Raw genomic sequence first — 12,513 nt, forward strand, 5'->3', positions numbered from 1 at the left:
AGTTTCGCAGAGAGTAAAAGCACCAGGTATGCATCCATCAGTGACGCTTCCTGCACGGTGACACGTTTCGGGCACAGCAGAGAAACGCCACTCCTCCGCAACGGCAGCAGAACAGCAGCGGCGAACAGGTTAAAATTATTTCAGTGCGGTGCCAGTAATGTAACCGGTTTATTTAAATAACCGGGGCCTTGCTGGCACCGCAGAACTGAGCAAACCCGCTGTATTACCTGGGCTCTCCAGCAGGAGAAAAGGGCCCCGGGATTTCGGGACGTTCGGCAGCTGCTTTAGCCAGCAGGGCCCTCAGCGCTGCTCTAAAACTTTTTATTATTTCGCACCTCCGGCCGCAGCCCCGGAGCCTACCCCCGAGCGGCACGGCGCGGCGCGGCACGGCGCGGCACGGCACAGCACGGCAGGGCGCTCCGCCCGGCCGGGGCAGGGGGTTGGAGCCCCGCGCCCGCCCCCGCTTCAGCGCTCCCCCGGCAGCAGCGCGCCGCGTTTCGCCCGGGCAACCGGCTTGTGCAACGATGCACGGGGAAAGGGAGGGGAAAAAAAAAAAAATGGAGCAGAGAGAAAAAAATAAAAAGAAACAAGAGGGGGTGGAGAGGAAATGACTCGCTGCTGCTACCGTGATTGAAGGAATTCGGGCACCAGCCCCGCGGGGCAGAGCCCGAGCCCGCGCCCGCGGCAGAGCCCGCGCCCGCGCCCGCTCCCGCCGCGCCGCCCCCGCAGCCCGCGCCGCCGTGGCGGGGCCGCCGGCCGAGCCCGGGGCGGCGGAGCGCCGCGTCCCTGCGGGAGGCGCCCGCGAGGCAGGCGGCGGCTGTCCCCTCTCTCGGGAGAGACGGGCCGGGTGATTCACCGCCAGCCCCAGCGACAGCCCCGCTCTGACACGGCAAAAAACAGCCCGGCGCTCGCCCAGCGGCCCCGCCGCAGCCTCCCGCACCGCGAGCCGCTCTTCCTTAAAAAGAGCCCCCCCGCCCCCAGGTCCCCGGTCCCGCGGGACGCGGCCGGCAGCCGGGCCAGGGAAAGGCAGGGCTGCGACTTTCTCCTCTGTCACAGCCCCGCGAAAGGGGAGGGGAAGAGGGGAGGATGCCGGGCTAAAAAGAGAAAGAGAAAAAAGCCTCCACGTGTCCGACTCGCCGTCCCCGGCTAATTAGACAACAACCCCGCTCTGCGCGCCCGCCCGGCAGCAGCGGCGGCACGGACGCGGCCACGCGGCGCTGCCGCCCCGTCCCGTCCCGTCCAGCCCGCCGTCCCCCGGGCGCCGCCGCTCCCGGCCGCGGCACGGCGGGGATCGCCCTCTCCCGGGAGCGCGGCGGGCGGGCGGGCAGCCACGGGTGACAGCTCCGGCCGAGCGCCCCGTCGGACCCGCAGCCCCCCCGCAGCCCCCCGCCCGCGCTGCCGCGCTCCGGCATGTGCCGAGCGGCGTGTGCGGGAAAAAGCCAAGCCCCGCAGGGCGGAACTCCCCCCCGCCGGGGAGAGCCGTGCTCCCGAGAGGAAAGGGGCCGCCGCTGCAGGAATAAATTAAAAAAAAAAAAAAAAAAAAAAAAGACGAGAGAGCGAGCCCAGCCCCCGCGCCCGCCGCCCACCTGCCGTCCCACCCCGCCGGGAATGAATGAATGAATGAGACGGGACACGCTACCTGCCGCCGCCGAGCCAGCCCGGCATCGTCCTGCCGTGCAGCTGCGGGGCGCGCAGCCCCGCCGGGCTCCGCGCTGGCCCCTGCGGGCAGCGAGCCCCGGTCCGTGTGTCCCCCCCCCACCCCGGCCCCGCCGCGGCGTCCGGCAGGCGTGCGGCGCGGGGCCCGGGCGCCCCGTCAGCGGCGGCTCTGCGGTGCGTCCCGCTGGGCTGCCGCTCCCCCGGCGCCTCCGGAGGAGGGGGACGCTTCGCTCCGGGGCCGGGGGCGGAGTAGCCCAGGTGCGCGGAGGACGGACGGACGGACGGACGGGGGGGGGGTCGCCCGCCCGCCGCCCCCTCCGCCGAGCAAGCCCTTCTCCCGCCGCTGCCTTCCCTCTCCCCCGCCCCGCGCCCCGTCTGACAGGCGCGGCGCGGAGCGGAGCGGGGCCGGCCGCCCCCCGCCCGCAGACAGCGGGTTACCTGTGCCGGGGTCTCCGGGCCATCCTCGCACCGGCCGCTGGGGGAGGAGGACGGGGGAGCCCGCGCCCGCCGCCGCGCCCTGCTGCCGGGCTGCGCCCAGGCGCTCCGCCGCCGCGCACGGGAGTGCCGAGGAGCCGCGGGAGGAGGAGGAGGAAACAGGTTGAGATTAAAGAGTAAACTCTGTAAACAGAGATGCCATCAAACAAAGGGCCCTTGGACACTCCCCCTCCCGCCAAATCTGGCGCCCCTGCAGTGCGCAGGCGCCTGGCGCCGCGCGGCGGGCCCGTGCCGCGGCGGCGGGGCGCGGGGCGGGCGGACCGGGGCCCGCGCGCCCGACGGGGCCCTCCCGCCCCGCCCCGCTCCGCCCCACCCCGCCCCGCCCCGCCGCGGCGGGACACCCCCCCGCGCCGCGGCCCCTCGACGGCGCGGCCGCAGCCCCCCCCCACTCCCGCGGCGTGAGGCGCTCACGGATGAAGCCGTCGGAGCGGGGGGGCTACCCCCCCCCGTCACCGTGCACGGCGGGTGGGGAAGGGGAGTCCCGTCCTGGGGCGGCGCGGCGGCCACCCCCGGGGGGGTCTCGGCGACCGCCGCCGGGCCACGTAGGTGCCTCCCGCCGACGGCGGGGGGGGGGGGGGGGGTGGCCCTTCGCGGGTGCACCTGCTCCGCTGCCCGGGTGGCGTGCGGGCTGCAGCGGCAGCAGCCCTCCGGGGGCCGGCAACCCACCCTTCCCCCCCCCCAGCTGGAAATATAAAGTGAAAGGGACTCCGGGGGGACTCTGGAGGGGCCGGGGCCGGGAGCTGCCCGGTGCCTGACTGCGGTTGCCGCGCCGCGGGGGATTTTTGCTATAGTTCCCCTTGCTGCTGCCAGGCGGTGGATGGTGCCGGCCGCCGCCGCCGCCGCGGCGGGAGAGGCGGTGGGTGTCCGATGAGCTCCAGAGAACACGTTTTCTGATACAGAAATGAGTCAGGATGTGAAAAATGGCGAAACATGCAAAGTTCCCAGGCTGCGCTGCTGCTTGAAAAATCGGGGCTTTGCAGCGGTTTCGGCGCACTCGCCCTTTCCTCAAAGGCCCGCGGCTCATCAATGAGCCGCCGACGGGGCGGGCCGGGCCCAGCCGGGACGGGCCGGGGCGGGGCAGGGCCGCGGCGCCGCTCCCGCGGGGCCGGGCGGGCTGGGGGGGCCGCTGCCCCCCCGCGGCGGAGCGTCCCCCGCGGGGCTGGGGGCCGTGCGTGGGGCACGGAGCAGCCCCCCCCCCCGAGCAGCCCCCCCGGCAGCGCCCCGTCGGGTCTCTTAGGTTCCCGTAGACTCCCGTGTAACGGGATTCACCGGTGCAGGCAGCGCGGGGACGGACAGGCAGCCGGGGCTGTGTCCCCGAGCTCTGCGGACGCATCGCTTCTTGGGATCACACCTTGTCCCAAATTAGCCGGAGGGTTCACGGCATTCCCGCTTTGCCCACGCCTCTGAGAGGAGCTGTCGTCCCTCTGGGCCTCCGTTTGCCTACCTGTGAAATGGGCCTGCTGCACTGGGAGACCAGCATTAGCGCGGGGTGGAGGCACTTTGGACAGTGACACCTTCGCATCTTTGCAAAGTGTTTCTCTGCTAGGAAGGGGGGGGGGCTTTAATGCTGATGGCCGTGGGAGAACCGGAAAACCAAAGACTAATTCAGCTCTGTTCTACACCTGGTGAACTGCGTACTGGCATCAGCAGAGAACAAGGCTACTCAGATCCATCAGATTTATGAGGTGTTTTTTTTCTTCTGGTAAAGCTGTATTTGGGGAATGAAGGAAATCAGAAGGCCACAGAAAGTATAGGAAGACATCTCCGTGTCCACGCTGTAGCGAGCCACTGTTGCTGGGTGTTGGGGCTGTTACTGTTGCAGAGTCAAAGCTGATAGTAATCCACAAGAGTAAAATTTCTTTTGTGTGTAAAATGTTGCTTTCATTACTTATAATGGGAATCATACTTACATCATTCAGGATTCTAATCCTGAATCCTTTAGAGAAAGTTATTTAAAAGCAAGAGATTTCCAAGTGCAGCTCTGCCGGTGACTATTGCTTATACGCATAGGAGGCCTGAAGCTGGGCCTGCAGTCAATGCAGCTGTAAGGCTATGACGGGATTCACTGGATCTGCTGTTAAGGGTAGGTAGGTACTACTTACTCTGTGACTGAAAATGTACATTTCACTCAAACAGCGTGGTCATGTTGCCTATGGCTTCCCACAGAGGTACAAACAAAACTGTGCAAGATTATCTCTTCCTGCTTCTGCGGAAAACATTCTCCCTTGTTGATTTTTGCAAATATTTGTGTTAACTGAGACAAATCAAACATCTTCCCGATTTGGATGTAAATTTGCTGAATAAATGCAAAGAATGTCTATTATTGCTCTCAAGAGAACTGTTAATATGCACAATTTTCTTCTGAAGGTTTTGTGTAAGACTACATTTCTTCTCCAGTGACTCTGAATAAATACCTTTTTTTCTTCCCAGATTGAAAAAAAACCCCAAAACAACCCACATTTGGTTTCTAAGAGTACTTAAAATTGCAAATAAAACATCTTTTTACTCTGTTCAAAATAAAGAGGGAAATGACACCTCCACTCCAGGTTTAAAGATCAGTCTTCCCCAACTCTGCATATATAAACCTCACTAAAATCAGTAAGGTGTGTGCATGCGCTGCACTGGTGTTACTTCATTCTTAGTGCTTAAAATTTATCTGAAAATAAGCCATGACTCTACAGTTTTATTTTCTTTCCCGAGCATCTGTAGCCTGAGGCAGTTTGGGGTGTGAGGATTCTTTGTCGTATATCCTTGACAAAGCCCTAAAGAAAAAGAAATCACCCTTCTACATCTGAACTTAGAGAACATATGCCCTAGATGTGCAGTAGCAGACTTCTTCTTATATTACCCTTCCAACTTCATTAATTAGTGATGTCTCTGAGCCTATTTATAGTAATTGCATCAACTGACAGAGTAATTGTAAACAGTGTAACTGCATGTTCTGGTGATCTTTCACTTACACAAATTATATAAGTAATTTAATAAAAGTAATTATATAAATGGTAAATACACATTGAATTACTTGATTTCCTGCAGCTCTACTACAAACACAAACCTCAAAATGGAGTTAAATGCCTGTGAAGAAAGTTTCAAGAATCCTAGTTAAACTTCAAACCCAAGACATGTTGTCTTCATCCTTAATGTTTTCCTGTTGCAATCTGCTCTTTAGCTGGCGTGACCTGGGCTGAGTATTGCCAACGTTAGCTAACTAGGCATAACCAACAGAAAAGGAATAGTGAAGGAAATTTAGCTGGGAGAAGAAGAACAGCAAGCCTGAACACTGGGATTTTCCAAATGGAGAAGAGGTAGTTGCATAAAGTCTTTTTAGACTTTGGAAAATCCCGGGAGCAATCTCTATCTATGTGTTGTTCCTACTTTTTCAGAGTTTGTCACAGATCTGCAAGGAATACTGTGAAATCAGTGTCTAACTACTTACGTGATCACACACACATGCGTGGTTTTTTCTATCAATCAAAAGTGTTATAAATACCCACCTTTCTTTGCCTCCGGTTTGAAGGCATCTTAGAATGCAAGAAGCATTTTTATAAATGCATGTTAATATGTGCTTTTTTGTTTACTTTCTGCATTTCTCTCAGCTTGTGTAGTGAAAAACAACAAGCAACTTTCACTTTTTTAGTTTCACTTTTAGACTGTAGTTACTGTAAAGTTTCAAATGCAGTCATGGTATTTTTATCATTGAAAATAATTTTTATATATATATATTGGCCAGAAATATTTTCAATAAGTATTGTTAACAATTTGAAGCAAAATAAAAACATATGGTTTTCTTTAGTGTAGACTTCCTAACCTAAGTTCCTCATAAAAGAAGACAAGAAGGTTGGTTAAAAACTCTGGAGAGGGACGCAGGAGACTGGGATTTAATGCCGCTTGTACCACATACCAAGTCACTTAGAGCCACATATTTAGCCAGATTCCCCTACCTGTGGATCTAAATTACATCCAACAGTGTACATTAACATTTTTGTTCCAGTACGCTGTGCAGGGCGTGAGGGCCAGCCTGGTGGCTGCACTGCTGGCTTCCTGAGGGGTACGTGGGTACGTACCTGCCTCCGAGGTGGCTGGATGTGCCGCCACCCCGACTGGCATCTGCGCCGAGACCTCGAGAGCAGCAAACCTGTAGGTGTGTGTGGCAGCCTCCTGCCCTACTGAAAACGGACATTGTGTGGACCTGGATAGGGCCAAACCAGATGGCAAACTGTGGGCCAGCAGATGTGGCTACCTCCACACCATCATACCCACGTTTTCTTGTGGCCAGGCTGAAAAGCCAGAGAAAGGGTAGTGAGCTGAGAGGAAACTGTTTCAGCGGCTGCAAACAAGATCCTCCCTAGGCTATGCATCCATGTGCTTAGAGAAAGCAGGAGGTGCTCTGCTGGCTCCTACTCCAGCTGTGTAGATGGCATAGCCTAGATCTTCAGGTTTGCACATCTGGTTTCAGCACACGCACTTTTAGAGCCCACTAGATCAGTGTTAGCCTGTGAATATACCAGAGCATCTATACTGAAAATCCGCAGCATGTTCTGGTATAGAACTGGAATAAGACAGAAACCATTCAGACTTACCAGTTGACTGCATTATTTCTTTTTGTTTGTTTATTTTTAAAGTATAGCTGGCCTTAGCCCAGGTCAGGTAGCAATAAGAATTCAGTGACACGATTAGACTGAATAAACCGAAATTTTATGTGAAAGGGATTATTAAAAGAATAAGAACTCTATTTTCTTTCTGGTATAACATCTAGGTTTTCCTGATGGCAAAGTCTTGGATGATCCTGTCAGTTTAAAAGGTAAGGGAAAATCAAGAGGGACCTGTGCTGCTGCTGGGAGAAAGCTTCAGGTTATAGCTATGTAACATAGAATGAAAGGAAGGGACATAAATTGATGAAATTAGGACCTTGAGTGAGGGAGCAAAGGTAAACCTTCCACTCTTCAGCAGAGGCTCTTTTTTGCGGTAAACCCTCTTTGTTTGTGTATGGCTTGGAAGGAGAGCAATGCCTGAGGCCTTCCAACTGCAAAAATAGCGTACTATAGGAACTGAACATATGTTGTACAAAAGCTGTTATTTCATTTGTTCTGAAACGGCACAATATAGTAGGTGCAAAGTGAGGCTTGGGGCAAGTGGCACCAGTTCCTTGGACATCAGCAGAACTGCACGTCGAGTTGGCTGCCCAAGCGTGGTGGGCTCGGTGGTATTCCAAGTGCAGTGCCTCCTGTGAAAGCTAGCCCCTTTCCACGTAAAAACCTACATCAACACACAGAATGATTTAATTTCTTTTTTTCCTTTTTAAAGCATAGTACTAACAATAAGAAGCATTTGTTGCATATGCAGCTCCATCTTTTTAACCTGTAGCAGGGCACTGACATTCAAAGCAAGAGAAAATTAGCAATATGGTGGGGTATTGACATTGTATGTTATCAACATACCTGGAGCAATACATCCTTTCCACCTACTTTCATCACACAGGACACTATGTGATTTCTTGCCTTTATTTTATTGCTAGCAACTAGTATTTCAAAGGCAATCATGCTGTTTATTTATTTATTTAAAACACGATGTGATAAAAATATTAGACAAATTTGATTAATAACAGAGGAGAGGACATATAAATGTAAACATAGGCAAATAAGTTTATTTTCTTAAGTGATTCATTTAAGCATACTAATATGTCAAGAAATAGCAATATGCCTTTCAAAATGATAAAGTAAACCCTGCTCACAAAAGAAGTGATTTGCTCTATGTACATGTTTACCTAGAAGGGTGTGGTGACTATAATGTATGCCCGGCTGGCAAGCAGAGAGGCTTTTGTTCTGTAGCTGCTTTTAAAAGTGTCCTCTGAGGAAGGTGCACCTTTGCACCGGTTTAACAGAGAATTCAGCCTGCTGCTTCTCTCCCATTTTTGCTCTTGTAAATGCAAAGCGACCCCAGTGATGTTTCTTGAGGTACTGTAGATACACCTGGCTGTACCTGAAAGCAGAACTTAGTCTATAAACCATAGTAGCTGAGGGTAAACACGTGTAAATGAGTTTAGCCACTTGTGCGATGCAGAACATAGCAACGTCCCAGAGACACCAACTGCTTACGTTTACCCTTTTTTCACTGTCACGCCACTGGGGAGGCCTGGTTTCCCCTTCCAGCAGTCTTTCTCCCCTCTTGTTCTGTTGACTTGGTACAGTGGTAGGAAATACATTTGATTTATGCCGGTTTAAATAAAAGGGTGGGCAGACTCTCGTCTTGTCAAGCCCATTGTCTGTAAAATTCATTAATTTCTCCTTGTACTGGCAGATATGTAAAGGAGATGTGTCTCCTGTGGTCCTAACTCACTGGTTGCAGTCTTTTCTTACATGTTTCCCTTTATAGGTTGACCCGTTATTAAACCCATCTTGTAAAGTTGTCATGAACACTGACACTTCACGCACAGAACCCTGTTTCCCATGTAGTCCATTATCATCTCATTAAAATCCAATATTTTCTATGCTTATAGCTTTCCCCCTCTCTAACCTCCTAGCATTGGACTAACTGAATATTGTGAAGTGGAAGCAATCCCTCCCTTCTTTTTTCACTTTCCTTCACACTTACCCTATCGCTGTGGTAGCCTAATGTAGGCTAGATGGTAAAGCTTTTAATTTCTTACTATATTTGTTTTACATCCTCAGGCCCTATGTCACTCCTTTCTGTATTAGTCAGTAGGAGGTGCCAAAAGATTGGCAAGAAAAGCATTTTTTTCAGGCCAAGACAGAATTAATCACCTTCATTTCTATACCTTGCAACCCTTGTTACCCACTGCTGTTTCAAGAGCTAGTCAAATTATGTTTGCAGTAACACTGTGTATACAAATAAGGCCGCGCACCTTCCCCTCTTCCTTGTGCCCATAAGTGCTGCCATTTAATTCAATTAAGCTGCTCCTGCATTGCACCATTAGTTTTGAAAGAAATTTGCTGGATCCTAACTAGAAGCAAGACTAAGCGGTTAAATAGGTGATTGCTATCATTTAGACAATTCTGAAGCAATCACTATGTTATTACTGACTATTTGCGTCCAAGAAACTTTGTGTATCCTGTTTGAAAACACCTTCACCAAATGTTTTTTACCAATAACTCTTCAAATTGTGTGTAACATTGCATCTATATTCATATACATGCACTGGTTTTCCAGGGTTGGAAATGCTTCAGGGACCTGCAAAAATATTTCCTGAGTTACCTTGTAAAATGTCAATTGACAACATTCGGAAACTTGTGGTTTGAGAGCTCAACCAGATAGGAAAAGGGTAGTCAAAAGTATTGAAAAGGCTTGTGCTCAACTTCCTGAGCAGAGGGCACCTCAACAGTGGCTGGGTACTTAGTTTTCTTTAGGGATTTGAGCCTGTATTGGGTTTAGCTGGCAAGGTTAGCCTGAAAATTAGCCTTGGTGGCTAATTATAAAAAGGAGTTGGTCCAGTGGACCGGTGACATAAGTGAGTAGCAAAGCAGGTCTGCAGCCAGAGTGACTTGCTGACAGTGCTTGGCTCTGGGAGCTCTGCTGTGCAGGAACTACAAAGATAAATTGTGAAAATGAAAACAGCTTTAAAAGACAGGTGTCAAAGTGGAATTTTCTGTGCTTTCCTTTACTTCTCCCTTTAGTGAAGGCTGGTGAGTTATATAGAAAATGATAGTTGGAAGACTCTTTCATACATTTCTTATTTAGATACCCTGGTCTTCTGCCGTGCACTCTCTCACACATGTAAAAGAAACCATTAACTTTTGCATTCACCCTTTCAGTGCTTTCATTATGTTCATTAGTAATGATTGCACTTTCTGGACACGCTGGTGTTTGTATCCATATTCTTTAAAGTTTTATTACTTCTGTTTTGTGCTTCCCATATGTTTCCGGGGAGAATTCCCTTCTTTCTTTTACTAGTCGTGTTTCTGCTTGCTCTTTCTGTGTATGCCAATTAATAATGAAGGCTATGCCTGTGCTTCCCCTCCCTATGGCACAATGTGGTTTTCTCTAGCTCTCCCTTTTTGTGAAAGTAGGCCACCTACTGTTGCTTTCTAGTATGGACTACAGATCGCCCAGCAAATAGCCATATTATGCATTATAGCTTCCAAGGTGGACTTCACAAATGCCTATTCGCTTGTTTATAGGCACTTCTTATTTTGCAGGCGTATTATGATGCAAAAGTCTCCATAGCAAACTGAAATCTTATTTCTTTTTTTCCTTCTTTGAATAGTAACTAATATATTTGGGTCATGTGTTCAGCTGCCATAAACTTAAAGTTTTTCATTTTGTAAAATAGATAGTGTTCAGTGTTCAGGTTTGTTAATCTAAGAGTTTTCCCCAAATGGACGTTTTTCATAGTTATACATCAAGCACCTTTCCCGTTTCCCATCCTCACTGAAGTTAGACAGCAGGAGGTGACCACCTAATGATTTAGACAACTATCAGTGACAGTTTTTGTCAGTTTAGCACATTTTTGTTGTATGGTTGTTGGTTTGTTTTTTGGGTTTGGGTTTTTTTTTGCAGTGTGGTTATGAACAGAAAAGTGACTTTAAAAATTGAATCTTGGTAGTACACGTATCTATTCTCCATATGTCTTCTGAGTCATATCTGGATAGTATACTGATGAAAACAAGCTCTAGTGTTGTCAGCACTGTAAAACACAAAGAGCCGTGAAAAGGGAGCTGGCCCATCATCTGCCTGTTGTACCACCAGGTCAGCAGTTGGGTTCTGATTCCTCAGTTATTTTTGGAGATACTACAGAAACTGAGCATCGAGAGTGCTTAACTTCTTGTCAGAGGTGAACTTGCTGTGGGCGCAATTGTTTGCTTCAGTTTGATGGGGATACTATTGCTAGATTAGAATCAGATGCAGCCAAAGACAGCTTTTCTGGTCTGTACTTTTAGGTCAAAGTTGGATATTTCTTCCTTTCCTTCCCATGAAAACTGGCTGAGGGACTTGTCATGCAACATTATTATTGGAAAAAATTTCCTTTACTTAGTCACCTATTAGTCTTTAGTCTGTAATAAAATATTTACTACTTGGTTCATTAAGAATAAAGCATGAGTATAACCATTTTATTATGCTCAGTTCATTTTTTGTTCACTTGCAATCATGTATGATTTCTTGGTGCCTTGCCTCTCTTTATGTTTTCACATGGAACTTTAATTAAATTTTTTTATTCCAGTTTTAGGTAAATTGCAATTTTCAGGGATATTCCCTTTTCTCAATTACAAATATAGGTATGATCGTAGTTCCTCTGGGGAGTGATTTTTGTAAATTCTTTATGTGAGCAATATTACAGAACAATTCCATCTTCTTGAGTATCTGACTGTTTAAATTGGTCACTAATGGAGAGGCAGTCTTGCACTGGGTGTGATTGCTGTGCAAAAGAAAAGGAAAAAGAAAGTAGGTAAAAGTGCCTTTAGTAGCTCTGGGAATGATAAAATAAGGTGGATCCTTAGTGCTTTGTGGGTAGAAATATAAGACAAGTAGAGGCAACTCACTTTTCTTAAACAGGACAATTAGGGAACCAGCTAAATTGCTGGGGGGTGCATATGAATAAGTAAAGCATCCATCCTTACTGATCTATCACTTGTCAGATGTTGTTTTAATTTGATGAGGAGGCCAATATCTGCTTATATTCTCACTCTCTGCCCAAATGTAACTGGAGAGCAAGACTGACCTCTTAGGGTGAGATACTAGAAGTCAACAGTGACAACACACCAGCTAAGTGCCATCATGGAGCTGTGACAAATGACTTCTTGACAGACATGTAGGAGCTATCTGATTACACAGGAAAGGGCATTAAAACTAACCTCAGATGCCCTAAATCTCAGTGCTAACACAGACATGCACAAATTCTCTCTTCTGAGGTGCCAGTGCCTTCTAGAGGTCAGCAATGAAGCTGAAGGCATTTACTCTGGGTTAGAAGAAATGTAATTCTGGAGGAGTTTGGACAGAACTGAGAAACATTTTTAATGTTTCTAATATAAATGATGAAGCAGTCAATGACAATGTCTAAAAGGGCCATCTCTAGCCTTCAGACTTAGCCAAACGAGTGTCACCAACTGATTACAAGAGCTGCTTCTTCAAGCTGCTTTAAACACGGGCATAAATCCCGTACCAGTTCATACTGCACAAGTTCCTTTGACTATGTAACTGCAGGGGAAAAAAACATTCAACTGAAGTAGATATGTATTAAACCCATTTTCACACTACCAGAGGTTGCTTCTGTGGCAAATCATGTGATTTTTTTAACCTCGGATAACTCTTGGCTTTGCAAGCAATAGAGGCAACGTTGCTGTTTCTGTTTAAATGCACAGTTTTAGGTACTCCTGATAATACTTCAGAATCTTTTGTAGAAAAGTACTC

General features: G+C 49.5%; 1 protein-coding gene across 3 annotated transcripts in view; it reads right to left on the reverse strand.

The window, feature by feature from the left end:
- The window catches only part of MYB (MYB proto-oncogene, transcription factor), a 29,346-nt gene extending 27,017 nt beyond the window's left edge, over positions 1-2,329 (reverse strand). For 2 of the 3 annotated variants that reach the window (XM_069787263.1, XM_069787265.1), the window contains exon 1: positions 2,095-2,242. In XM_069787263.1, coding sequence (XP_069643364.1) covers positions 2,095-2,117 — 23 coding nt within the window. In that variant the 5' untranslated portion in view covers positions 2,118-2,242. Of the gene's footprint in view, positions 1-2,094 lie in introns of all 3 variants that reach the window. The other variant, XM_069787264.1, reaches the window with a different exon arrangement.
- Between the last annotated feature and the right edge of the window lie 10,184 nt (positions 2,330-12,513).

Source organism: Haliaeetus albicilla, chromosome 7, assembly GCF_947461875.1.
Source record: "Haliaeetus albicilla chromosome 7, bHalAlb1.1, whole genome shotgun sequence".
NCBI lineage: Eukaryota > Metazoa > Chordata > Aves > Accipitriformes > Accipitridae > Haliaeetus > Haliaeetus albicilla.